Genomic DNA, 13,024 nt, shown 5'->3' with positions numbered 1-13,024 from the left:
ATATTTATTTCCTTATAAAAAGATTTGATTCGTTTTTTTAAATATTATAAAAAGATTTAGTCCTTTTTAATAATTTTAGTATTAAAGGTCCTTTTTAATAATTAAATCTTGCTAACGGTCCTTTAGAATAAATATTAAATATTAAAAGTTCTGTTAGCACAATAAATATTAAATTACAAGATTAATTTTCACATATTGATCATCTTTTTAAGAGAAATTAAAAGTTCTGTTAGCGATTGTTACATTATTACATAAAAGCGGACCATGTTGATGGCAATTTTCATACTTTCTGTTCATTGAAATTCAATCTAGAGTTATTTTTGAGATTTTAAAGTTTATATTTCAAGCCTTGAAGGTACTATGTTCCGATTAATTAAAAATTAATAAAAGTCCTCAAAGTTCTCGCTTTATTTAAAGAATGCAATATACGCCTGCAACATATTTATCATTGCACCCACCACCTATTGCTTTTTGACATAGAATTCTAGTCTAAAGTTTAATACTCATCAATGAGAGCATTTTACATGGTGCACCATATGAATCAACCACCCACAATTAAATAACATACCAGGAAACATCACAGAACATGACAAACTACGCGTTTGACCATTTAATTTTGACTTTAATCCCCAATTTTATGCATTAGATGCCAGTCTTAGCAAGTTGCTTAGTTTTGGCTACTGCTTCTTAACAATCGAATAAGGACAAAACAGAAACTGGATTATCAATATCACGTGATAAGTGAGGTCGTCCGTAATTTTTTTTAGGCTGGAATTAAATTTAAGTACAGTTAACTTCATATAAAGTTAATAGCTAAATTATTAAATAATAAATTTAATTAAATTATTATTTAATGACTCTCTATTAATTTTATATAAAAATAATTGTACCTGAATTTTCATCTTAATTTCAACATAGCTATGGCAACTTCTATTACAAATCAACTTTAGACACTAAAATCTATTTAAAATTCAAATATCAATATCAACAACGACATGTCGATTAGGATTGATGTAGTTGAAAAAGGAATAAATAAATAAATAAATAAATAGATCAGAGATGAGTTCAATGTTTACTATCAATATAACTTCTCTTAATAAGATCGATGAAAATGCTGTTTAACAACTCAATCAATCATATGAATGATTGTATTTTGATAAATTCTATCCAATATTCTCTAAATTAAAAGAAATTATTTTTTGTTATATGTTTTACTATTATTAAAGGAATTTTCTCTCTCTTGCTTTCTTAATTGTTTTTTAAAAATCTTTTTTATTGTTCTTATTAATTAATTGTATCTATTTATTATTCATCATTTTTATAGATCAATTAAAAAGTTATTTCAAACGACATATACATGCATTAATTCATGGTAACTACATTCTGTTTGCATTTCGATGTTTTTTTTTGGCTGTCCATTCATATCTTCCTGTGCATTATTTTAGTTTGTGGGCGTCGTAAGCATGTCTTCGTGGCTATGTTGAGCAACAATGGCTGTAGTTTGGAAAAAAAATTTGAATTAAAATGCTTTCAATTTTCATTGCTTTAAAAGCCAAGTATTTGAAAATTTTCATTGCTTTGAAATGTTTTTAAGGGATCTAATTTCATTGTTAAGAGAAATGGAAATTTTTTTTTAGATTTTTTATTTTGTAGTTGAAATTAATTAATATATGTAATTTGAAAAAAATAAAAAATTATATAATAAAACTTTTCTAATAATTTTAATAATTTATAAAAAAAGTTATATCATAATTAATTAATTAGGTAACAAAATTTAAGTCAAATTAAGAATTTAATTATGATAAGCCAACCTATCTCATCCAATAATAATAAGACATATCATAAAGAAGTAACTTACAATTTATTTATACAAGATTGAATAGAATTTACCTTCTATTTTTACTATCAATTGAACTGAAACAACTTTTGTGGTGATTAATTAACTTTAGAGATTAAACAATTGCAACATTGCAAGTTTTTCAATGACGACCAAGATGTTTCTTGACTACTAAGATCATATCTCTCACAAATATTAATTACTATACATGAAACTAAATTCCGTGAATTCATGAATTGTCATAACTCATAGCTAAAAGTTGATGAGGTAAGCATATCATAACAAGTGATCTACAGTTGCTGACGTGCCTTCATCATATTCATCTTTGGTGACTAGGTCGTTTGCTTAACATAGACAGTAGTATCTAGTATGTAAGTAATATACTCCTCTTTTTATTTGTCATGTGGAAATTGAGGATATCTACTTAATTATTAATTAATTGTTCGTTTTATAATATATGTAGCAGTTTGGTTTGAACTTCTTCAAGTGCATGCTTACTACAACATTGGTGCATTACAGTAATCAAAGTAATTATCTATAATATATACTGCTATACTTCTTCACTTCATAAATATATTAGTCAAAAATTATCACAGATGCACCAATTACACATCTGTATTTTAAATTGTAATAATTGTCCTGCTGTTTTATACCAGCTAACTGCTTCACAGAGTGGCAGCATTAAAGAAATTGAATGATAGACCTAATTAATTAAGTTTCGTTTGTTATTGTTAGTTCATATATGAAAACCTTAAATCTCAAATGTTCGTGCAACCAAATTTTAATTTCTTACGAAGTTTAGGTTAGTTGTCTTTACTTAACGGCAAATCTTGCTTCAAATCTAATTTCAATTAGAAAATAATCTGAATAACGAAGGGAACGAGCCTATACAAATGCAAGTAGGACTAGATTTTAACAATATGGAGCTATAATTAAATGTAAGTTCATCTAACATTAATCAATATATATGTACTCCAGGATCCTTTCAGAGATCTTACAGATTTTTTATTACATATTATTTTGGTGATAAGAATTTTGTAATTATTTAATCCGAGATGTCTACTACTACAGATATCTAGATCTATATTTTAGGGGATCATGTTTGGAAATGATTATTAGGATGGATGATGAATCTTGCTTGTATAAGTAGAAGTCACCAACAAGCATTATTAGAAAAGGGAAATTCTTTTTTGGGTGAATCAAAAATGGAAATTCATTTCTCAGACAAAAGTCAATTGAATTAACAAAGAAGATGAAAAATTGAAAATAATTTTTAAGTATTTCAAATAATGCGTGCAAATCAAATGTCATGCTGTTAGCCAGAAAAATGTCTAGAAAATATTAGTAGAAGGAACTATTAAGAAATTCAACAGTGCCATGTTGACGTATGAAGAGCAAGTGGGATGTGTCAACCATACAAAGAAAGATATTTTTTTTTTAATAGACAGTGTGTCAATGGTTAAAAAGTTGAAATTTGACTCATTAGATACATTTACAAAACTATTAGTCTTAGAAACATAAAACTATATATTTACAAAGTTTGCTAACACAAGTATGTTCTTACTCATATTATTTCAACTATCATTTTACATTCAGGTATGTTGAGTAACCTTGTTCATTTGTCCAACTTTAGAATTCTATAAACTTTAAAATAAATATTTAATAAATATAGTTTGATCTGTTATAATCATCTTTGACATATTTTTATAGATACTTATGTTGTTTTTTTCTTTTATAAACTTTTTTTAACTAAAATTCTATAAAATATATTATACTCCCAAATGTTAGATTTTGAATATAACTGTGGTAAAATACCTCTGAAAACTTGCTAACCAAAAAATCAGTAAAATATATATATAGGCAGAGGCCAAGGTAAAAAGCTAAAATCTAGTCATGATCTGTTGGTTAGGAACATCAAGTGCGACAAGAATATTATTTTATTAGTCACTATTCAATATTTTTTTTGGTTAGCTCTCCTTTGTCGAGGAGTTTAATTGGATTGGGCCGTTAGACTAAGAATTCATCACTTTAAACAAAATGGAGCTATCACACCTGAAAAAAAAAAAAAAAAAGATGCGCATCTGTTGTCTGGGAAGAGCTTCAACATACCTAAGAAAATCGTAGAACTATGTGTAATGTGTGTACATTTTATTTTGGACTAATCTGTAGAAGCTCTGTTTAAGAGTTTATTGTTGATTAATGAATTACTACATGTATAAAGTGAGATTCGAACTTCTAATATTTACCTAAGCGGACTAGCGAGCTAACCACTAGACGAATCTAACTTGGTTATAATGTGTGTGTACATGTACCCTTTTATTCAATGAAAACGTCTTTAGTTGATATGATATTTCATATACTCTAATAGTATACACTTTTGCCTTAAGTTTTGTTTGTTAATTTGTGAGAGACTAATTACTATCCAAATTATTAGGAGAAAAAGGAGGAGATACTAAGACGAGTGTGTGTGTTATTAAAAAAAGAAAAAAAATGTAGAAAATAGGGCATGGGAAACAGGAAGTGCGCAAAGATAGATGATTATTTAATATTTATTATAAAAGAAAGAAAGGGGCCTAAACTATTTGGCAGGACGTGGCAATATTCCAGGGCTATGGGTTTCCCAATCAGTCAGAATCCCACTTTTCCAGAGACACAACCCTCTCTCAAATCTCAATGCAGGCAGCCAGCCGGGTCCCAACCTCCATAATTGACAGCTGCTCTCATCCGTCCCTCCGCCCCAAAGGGTAACTCCATTTAATTCCATTGATGGAACCCTGGAGCCATTAACATTATTGAACCCCCAAAATGATGCAATCCCATTAATTACAAAACAGACACCTGTTACTTTCTTCTACATCGATTGCAACACTCCCACCCTTATGTTTCTAGCAAGCTCCTTCGCGCTTAAGCTGAACTTGTCATCCATCTGATGCGATGCAATAAGCATAATAAATTATTCAATAATGTAAATGTGATGAATTTAATTCAGTTAATGTACCTCGGCAGTGATGGTTATGTCGACGATGGAGGCTCCAAAAGGCAAGGAAGTGGTGTTAAGAACAGAGAGATGGAGTTTGTCAATGAGCTTGAGAATGTGCATCAACACTCCTTTGTGTTTCTCGCAGTGGATCCGGATGAGGACGTTCTTCTCAGACACTCTTGCCTCCACTTCAGGCAGCACCGACCTACTCACTGCTTTTGACACTTCGTACGATGAGTTTCCATCCCCCCCTGAATTTGACCAAGTGTCTGACACAGACACATCTTCCTCTCCGCACACCTCAGATTTCTCAACATACACAACAGACTCCGCGCTTTTCCTTTTGCTTTCAGTTTCTAGAACCTTCACTTGCTCTTGTAGCTGCTTCACGTACTTGATAGCGTCGCCTAACACCGTCGCCTTGTCCATCTGAACGCATTCTATTAGTACTCCAAAGAGATCTAAAAAGAAAAAAAAGAGCAAGAAAAATTTAACCTTTTTGAGGCCTGGAATAAGGGCAGAAAGTGCTATGAACTGTTGGCTAATCTTTTCCCTTCTCATTCTTTCGGCAATGATGTGATCATGGGCGTGTTGGGGGGATCTGCCAGTGCCAGCTGAGCCAGTAGTTCTTCTGCGTCTTGGGGTTGGGGTGGTGCTCTTGAGAAGCTTGGATGGCCTCTCATTATCATTGTTACTCATCTGTGAGTTTGAGTAATTATTAGGGGCTGCTATTATGCCATTGATGAAACTGTAGTCCTCTTCTTCCTGCAGATCAGAGCAAAAGAAGAACAAAGTGATCAGGGATTCATTTGCAAGATGAAAATGTGTTGTTTGTTTGTTTAATTACCAAATCACAGAGCCAAGTAGTCCATGATTCCTCGGTGGAAATCATGATTGATCCCAAGTGCTAAGTGAAAGTGAAAATTACACAAGACTAGTATAGTAAGCTAGGCTCTCAGCTCTCTCGGTGACGCACTAAATAGAAGATGCCTTGTTTCTTTGTTTTGTTTTATCTTTACTTTATGGGAAGCGTAGCATGTATTGTATACTATAGCTTCCATTAACTAAGTTTCGCTATTTGGTATACGTACGTAATAATGTATTAATGTATTCCATTCATGATTAATGCACGCCTACTGTACACCTCCCTTCTATTAACGCATACACATTATTAATCAAAATAACGTTAGGTTGCTAGCTAGAGTTGGGACTTTAGTACCTCACAACCCAGAAATACATCAAATCCAATCAAATTATATGAAGGGTAAAATATAGATTTTGTCCTGAAATTTGGTAAAAATTTTAAAAATATTTTTAAATTTTATTTTTTTTAATTTTGTCCCAAAAATTTTTGATTTACATTAAATATGTTTCTGACAGCTAAATTTTTAAAAAATTTAAAATCATTCTAACAATAATGCATGAAAATGATGCTTGATTTACTTGTGTTGAGGGTTGTTCTTATGAAATTGTTGTTGAATTGATATTAAATTTTTTGAAAAATTAGTCGCCAATAGTATATTTGATGCAAATCGAAAACTTTGGAGATAAAATTAAAACAAAATAAAACTTAGAGGTATTTTTGAAACTTTTGTCAAATTTCAGAGACAAAAAATTATATTTATTTATGAAATTTAAAAAATTTGAATTAGCTTTTAATAAAATATTTTTATAATATTTTCCTTAAACATATATAAACAAAAATCAAATAATATTTTTAGTAAAAAGTACATATTATCATTTTAAATCGCGAATCTTGTTCCTATTTAAGAAATTTTATTCTTAATACAAATAGAATAATAATTTTCATATACAAGCGTTTTTTTATACAAGTCTTTACAAGTTATTTATATTCACACGTTTTGAGACGTTACTGCACGTTTTTCACTACACATTCTTCACTGCACGTTATTTTTTTCGTTATCGTCGTCACCAACACCACCACTTCCTCTTCTTCCTCCTTTTTTTTAATTGGAATTTTTTCTAGTTAATTTTTTCGTTAGAAATTTATGATTTGAATTGAATATAATGTAAAAATTTTGCAGTGAAAAAAATATTTTTCTATAGTTACAGTAAATTTGGGTGTAATACGAAGATATTTGGACATATTTTAAGAATTTTTTTGTATATTTTTATTCTTATAGGTTTTGTATAATTCAAAACTCTTCCTCTTCCTTATCTTCTACTGCTTCTTTTTTTTTATCATCATCACTATCTTCTTCTTTGTTTCTTATTCATCTTTTTCTTTTTGTTTTACCTTCTCAAGTTTCTTCTTGTTTTACTCTCTTAACAAGAATAAAAACAAAAAAATCAAACAAAGAAGAAGAAAAAATACATAATGCTACAAAATTACTTGAAAGAGGATGAATTTATATTCATTTAACTAAAAGAAAGAAAGAAATAAGAAAAAATAAAGAAAAAAATGCAGTATTGGAGGAAATATTTTATTGTATTTGCAACATATTTAGATGTAACACGAAGAAATTTGGGTGTATTTTTAAGAATTTTGGGTGTATTTTTATTCTGATAAGTTCTGCATAATTCAAAACTCTTCATCTTCTACTGCTTAATTCTTCTTCCTCATCTTCTTATTTTGTTTTCTTATAATTCTTCTTGGAAGAAAAAATTAAACAAAAAAAAATACATAATGTTGCAGAATCAATAGAAAAAGAAAGAGGGAAAAAATGCAGCAATAACAACATAATAAAAAAATAACGATGAAGATGAAACACGCGAATAAAAAGGAGGAGAAACGCAAAGAAGAATGAGAAGAAGAAGGAAGCGGAGCAGAAGAAAGAACGCAAAGCACACTATGAAAATCGTTGAGTAGCGCGCGTGTGGTTTGGCCCAACTTGTATGACTTATAAACCCAAATAACTTGTATGTATAACACTACTCATACAAATATATATGTGCGACAAAATATTATGAATTAAAATAAGAATATCCGCTCTACTCTGATATGCAAAGAAATTTTATTTTTAAACCTCATTTTCCCTTTTACCCTTACTAATAAATGTCTGTTAATCCGTTATACAAGTGAATCTTGTCTGATTCACTTATACAGTTCTTTCTTATTTTTTCAAGAATTAAAGGAAATGTGAAATTCACAATTTATTCTATATTAAGACAACAAAATTACAAAAATGAGGGAGCTGTGACAAGTTTCTCTTGTGTTCTGGACCTCTTTCCTATGCCATATAAAAGTTTGGGAATATAGTATTACGTCCCGGCCCAAAAGGGAACATGGGCCGACCCGATCCACTCACAACCCAACCTGAACGGTAGGATGACGCGCCCATATTTGACTTGCACACGCATCTGGGACAGCTGGCCGCCACAGCTCTACAAGGAAATTTCGAAGAAGGTGGGTTATGCCCTCGTGGGACCCGCATCTGACATCGTATATAATGGGAGGGTCCTATCCCTCCCCCAAGGTACGTCACACACCCCAAAAATCTATTTCTCACCTGCACACTAACTGACTAGAGCGTCGGAGTGTCTTTGCAGGTGACCCCCCTCCTTCCACAACGAGAGCTCGGCTACCCGACTGACCGGATCCTAGCACGACCGCGATTGAAACGTTTCCAGCTCCGCAAAACTCCACCTGAACCGTCCGGTAACCGTTCGATAGAACATTTGCGCCGTCTGTGGGGACCCTTCTGAATGGAAGTCGTGCCGGGCTTTGGAGACCAAGGCCGAACAGCCGCAGCAGAGGGGGCAGCCTCTGTCGCTTCACCGGGAGGGCGACGAAGGTCCCCCGACAACACGCCGAACCACGCATAAGGACGCGGGAGACACGACCCTTCGGAGGAACTGGCGGTGACAGCGCCAGAATAATGCAGGTGTTACGCCATAGGGTCCAGAACCTGGAACGATAACTAGCCGATCAGGAGCACGATCGACGAAGCACAGATCCTAGCTACTTCCCGTCCCCTGAAAGCCGGGAGCGAGATTCCCACCAGAGTCGCCCCCGGCACGCCTCTGCATCCAGAACGGAAGCGGAAAGCACCCGAGAAGATTCGCCCATCCCGAGAAGACGAAACGACACAATCATCTACTCCCGAGGTAAGGAAACGCGTCACCCGGGACAAGACCGCGAAGACAGAGAAGGGAGGCCTGTAAGGACGCAGCGACCCGTGATAATGGGCGCCACCCCGTTCCATCGGTCCATCCTTGAGGTCCGGTTATCAAAGCACTTCGACAAACCAACGGACATTAGGTACGATGGAACCCAAGATCCTCTGGAGCACCTCACGGCCTTCGAGGCTAGAATGAATCTGTAGGGAGTAGGAGACGAGGTGAGGTGCCGGGCCTTCCCAGTCACCCTGGTTGGACCTGCGATCCGGTGGTTTAAGGGCCTCCCGCAGGGATCCATCTATGGGTTTTCGGACATCAGTCGTGCCTTCCTAGCTCAATTCACAACATGAATAGCAAAGGCAAAGCACCCGATCAATCTGCTCGGGATAACCCAAAGGCCCGGGGAGATGACCAGAAAATACCTGTACCGCTTCAACGACGAATGCTTGGAAATTGACGGCCTAACCGACTCGGTGGCTAGCCTCTGTCTGACGAACGGCCTCCTGAACGAGGATTTCCGAAAACACCTCACTACGAAACCGATTTGGACGATGCATGAAATCCAAACGGTAGCTAAGGAATACATAAATGACGAGGAGGTGAGCCAGGTCGTGGCTGCCAATAAACGGCACTCCGGCTACAATCAACCTAGGCACCAAGGTAACGAAGAGAGACAGAAAGAACAAGGCGGAGGGCCGAGCAAGGCACCCAGAACGTTTTCCCAGATCGGGAAATTCACCAACTATACTCCACTCACTCTCCCCATCATGGAAGTTTACCAGCAAATAGCCGAGAAAGGAATCTTGTCAAAGCCCTGACCACTCAAGGACCGCACGGGGGGAAACAAGAGCCTCTACTGTGACTACCACAAGGGCTATGGACACCAAACACAAGACTGCTTTGACCTGAGGGATGCACTAGAGCAAGCCATAAGGGACGGTAAACTCTCGAAATTCTCCCATCTCATAAGGGAGTCGAGGAGGCGACATCGCGACCAAGACGAGGAAGGCAAGACCCGGGCGGCAAAGCGGCGACAAGAGCCAGAAGACAAAGACCACGGTCTCACTGTGATAAACGTAGTAACCGCCAAAAACACCACACCAAGGTCGAGATCGACGCACAAGAAAGACGCCAAGATCCTGGCGGTCTCCTTCGCGCCGATGCGAAGCTCTAAGAAGCCACCATATATCTCCTTCGGCCCGGAAGATCAGTGGTTCGACGAAGCCCCTGAGAGTCCACCCATGGTCATCACGGCCAGGGTGGGAACAGGCCTCGTAAAACGAATCCTTGTTGACACAGGGGCAGACTCGAACATCATGTTCCGCAACGTGTTCGATGCACTGGGATTAAGGGACGCCGACCTATCGACTCATCAGCACGGGGTCATCGGGTTAGGCGACCACTTCATCAAGCCAGATGGAGTAATATCCCTGCCGATTTCCGTGGGACAGGCCCAAGGCCGAAGATCGGCAATGGCTGAGTTTGTGGTTCTCCGAGATTCCACGGCCTACAACATCATCTTGGGGAGGAAGACGATTAATGATGTTGAAGCAATAATCAACACAAAGCTACTAGTCATGAAGTTTGTTACCGACGACGGATCTATAGGGTCCATAAGGGGAGACCTAGAAACGGCGGTCGCCTGCGACAACGCCAGCCTCTCCCTAAGGAAGAAATCTAAAAAGGCATCGGGGGTGTTCCTGGCTGACCTAGACGCTAGGGTAGACGACAAGCCCAGACCAGAACTAGAGGGGGACCTGGAAAAGTTTAGGGTCGGTGACACGGAGAAAAAGTTCACGTTTGTCAATAGAAACCTCCCACATGAATTGAAGGAGCCTCTGGTGGAAATGATCAGGGCCAATGGGGATTTGTTCGCTTGGACACCGGCCAACATGCCGGGCATAGACCCCGAAGCCATGTCACGCCACCTGGCCGTCAAGTCGGAAGCACGCCCGGTAGTCCAACGGAGGAGAAAGATGTCGGGGGAGAGGGCGGAGGAGGTGGCCAGGCAGACGGCCAGCCTCCTAGAAGCAGGTTTTATACGAGAACTAGACTACTCGACCTGGCTCTCGAATGTGGTTCTAGTAAAGAAGCACAGCTGCAAATGGAGAATGTGCGTAGACTACTCCGACCTTAGCAAGGCATGCCCTAAAGATTGTTTCCCTCTCCCCAACATAGACGCACTTGTCGACGCGGCAGCCTGCCGCTACCGGTATCTGAGATTTATGGATGCATACTCCGGCTACAATCAGATATCGATGCACCGACCCGACGAGTACAAGACAGCATTTATAACGCCTGGGGGAACCTTCTGTTATAAGGTGATGCTGTTTGGCCTAAAAAACGCGGGGGCAACATACCAAAGACTGATGAACAAAATATTCCGCGACCTCATAGGTGAGACGGTGGAAGTCTATGTGGACGACATCCTCGCGAAAACTACGCGACCAGACGACCTCCAAAATGACCTGACAAATGTATTCGCGTCTCTCCGACAACACGGTATGAGGTTCAATCCCCTCAAATGCGCCTTTGCCATGGAAGCTGGAAAGTTCCTAGGGTTCATGATAACTCAAAGGGGGGTAGAAGCTAACCCTGAGAAATGCCAAGCGATACTCCAGATGAAGAGCCCGGGTTTTATCAAGGACGTCTAGAGATTGGCAGGGCGACTTACCTCGTTATCCCGTTTTCTCGGAGCTTCGGCAACAAAAGCCCTACCCTTCTTCAACCTCATGAGGAAAGGGATAGCGTTTGAATGGACGCCCGCATGCGAGGAAGCTTTTAGACACTTCAAGGAAATCCTGGCGGCACCCCTTGTGCTCAGGAAGCCAATGAACAGGGAGTCGTTATACCTATATCTTGCCATAATAGGAGAAGCCCTGGCCGCGGTTTTGGTACGAGAAGAAGGAAGGGCCCAACAGCCAGTCTATTTCATGAGCAGAGCCTTACAAAGGGCAGAACTGAGGTACAGCAAACTGGAAAAGCTAGCTCTGGCACTCTTGACCTCTTCCCGGAGGTTAAAACAATATTTCCAAGGTCACTGGATTGTCGTAAGGACGGACCAAGGAATCCGGCAAGTACTCCAAAAACCCGATTTGGCGGGAAGGATGATGACTTGGTCCATTGAACTTTCCCAATATGACATACGGTACGAACCCCGGCAAGCGATCAAGGCGCAAGCGATGGCTGACTTCCTGGTAGAAGTGACGGGGGATCCAACCGAAGAGACGCGCACACGGTGGAAGCTCCACATGGACGGAGCCTCAAATCAGACGTCCAGGGGCGCCGGAATCATCCTAGAAAGCCCAGCTGGGGTCGTATACGAACAGTCGATCAAGTTCGAATTTCCCATCTCGAACAACCAAGCAGAATACGAAGCCCTCATAGGGGGCTTAGCCCTAGCAACGGAAGTTGGAGCGACAAGGTTGGAAATATGCAGCGATTCACAAGTCGTCACCTCCCAAGAAAATGGGAGTTACCAAGCCAAAGACTCACTATTACAAAAGTACTTGGAGAAAGTCAAGGATTTGAGCTAGAAGTTTGAGGAGGTCACGATCCACCATGTTCCAAGAGAAAGGAACACGCGGGCGGATCTCCTATCAAAATTGGCTAGCACCAAACTAGGAGAAGGTAACCGGTCTCTCATCCAAGGTATGATGAGGGAGCCAGCGGTCACTTTGCACCTGTCAAAGATAAGCCCCTCATGGTTGGACCCCATCACCAGCTTCTTAGAAAACGGCAAACTCCCCGACGACGAAAAAGACGCCAAGAAACTGAGAAGGGAAGCGGCCAAGTACGCGATCATCCAGGGTCAGCTGTTCAGGAAAGGACTCAACCGGCCCCTATTGAAATGTCTACACCCCGACCAAATGGACTACGTCCTCAGGGAATTCCATGAAGGGTGTTGCGGACATCGCATAGGGGGCAAGGCCCTAGCAAGAAAATTGATCCGAGCTGGATACTATTGGCCATCTATGATGGCAGGCTCCAAAGGATTTGTTAGAAAGTGCGTCAAGTGTCAAGAGAACGCCAATTTCCACAGGGCACCGGCCTCCGAGCTAAGCTTGTTAACATCTTCCCGGCCATTCTCACAGTGGAGAGTCGACCTCTTGGGGCCTTTCCCGATT

The 13,024-nt window shown here is 38.8% G+C and overlaps 1 protein-coding gene across 1 annotated transcript; it reads right to left on the bottom strand.

Moving 5' to 3' along the window:
• Positions 1-4,358: 4,358 nt before the first annotated feature.
• On the bottom strand, positions 4,359-5,857 carry LOC107487596 (transcription factor NAI1). Its single transcript, XM_016108262.3, has 4 exons — positions 5,665-5,857; positions 5,313-5,582; positions 4,836-5,246; positions 4,359-4,763 (listed from the first exon to the last, which is right to left on the bottom strand). Exons 1-4 carry the CDS (start codon positions 5,707-5,709, stop codon positions 4,689-4,691), a joined length of 801 nt encoding a protein of 266 aa, XP_015963748.1. The 5' UTR covers positions 5,710-5,857; the 3' UTR covers positions 4,359-4,688.
• Between the last annotated feature and the right edge of the window lie 7,167 nt (positions 5,858-13,024).

Source organism: Arachis duranensis, chromosome 5, assembly GCF_000817695.3.
Source record: "Arachis duranensis cultivar V14167 chromosome 5, aradu.V14167.gnm2.J7QH, whole genome shotgun sequence".
Lineage (NCBI taxonomy): Eukaryota > Viridiplantae > Streptophyta > Magnoliopsida > Fabales > Fabaceae > Arachis > Arachis duranensis.
The sequence above is the reverse complement of the archived record's forward strand: the minus strand, read 5'-3'. Positions and strand labels throughout refer to the sequence as shown.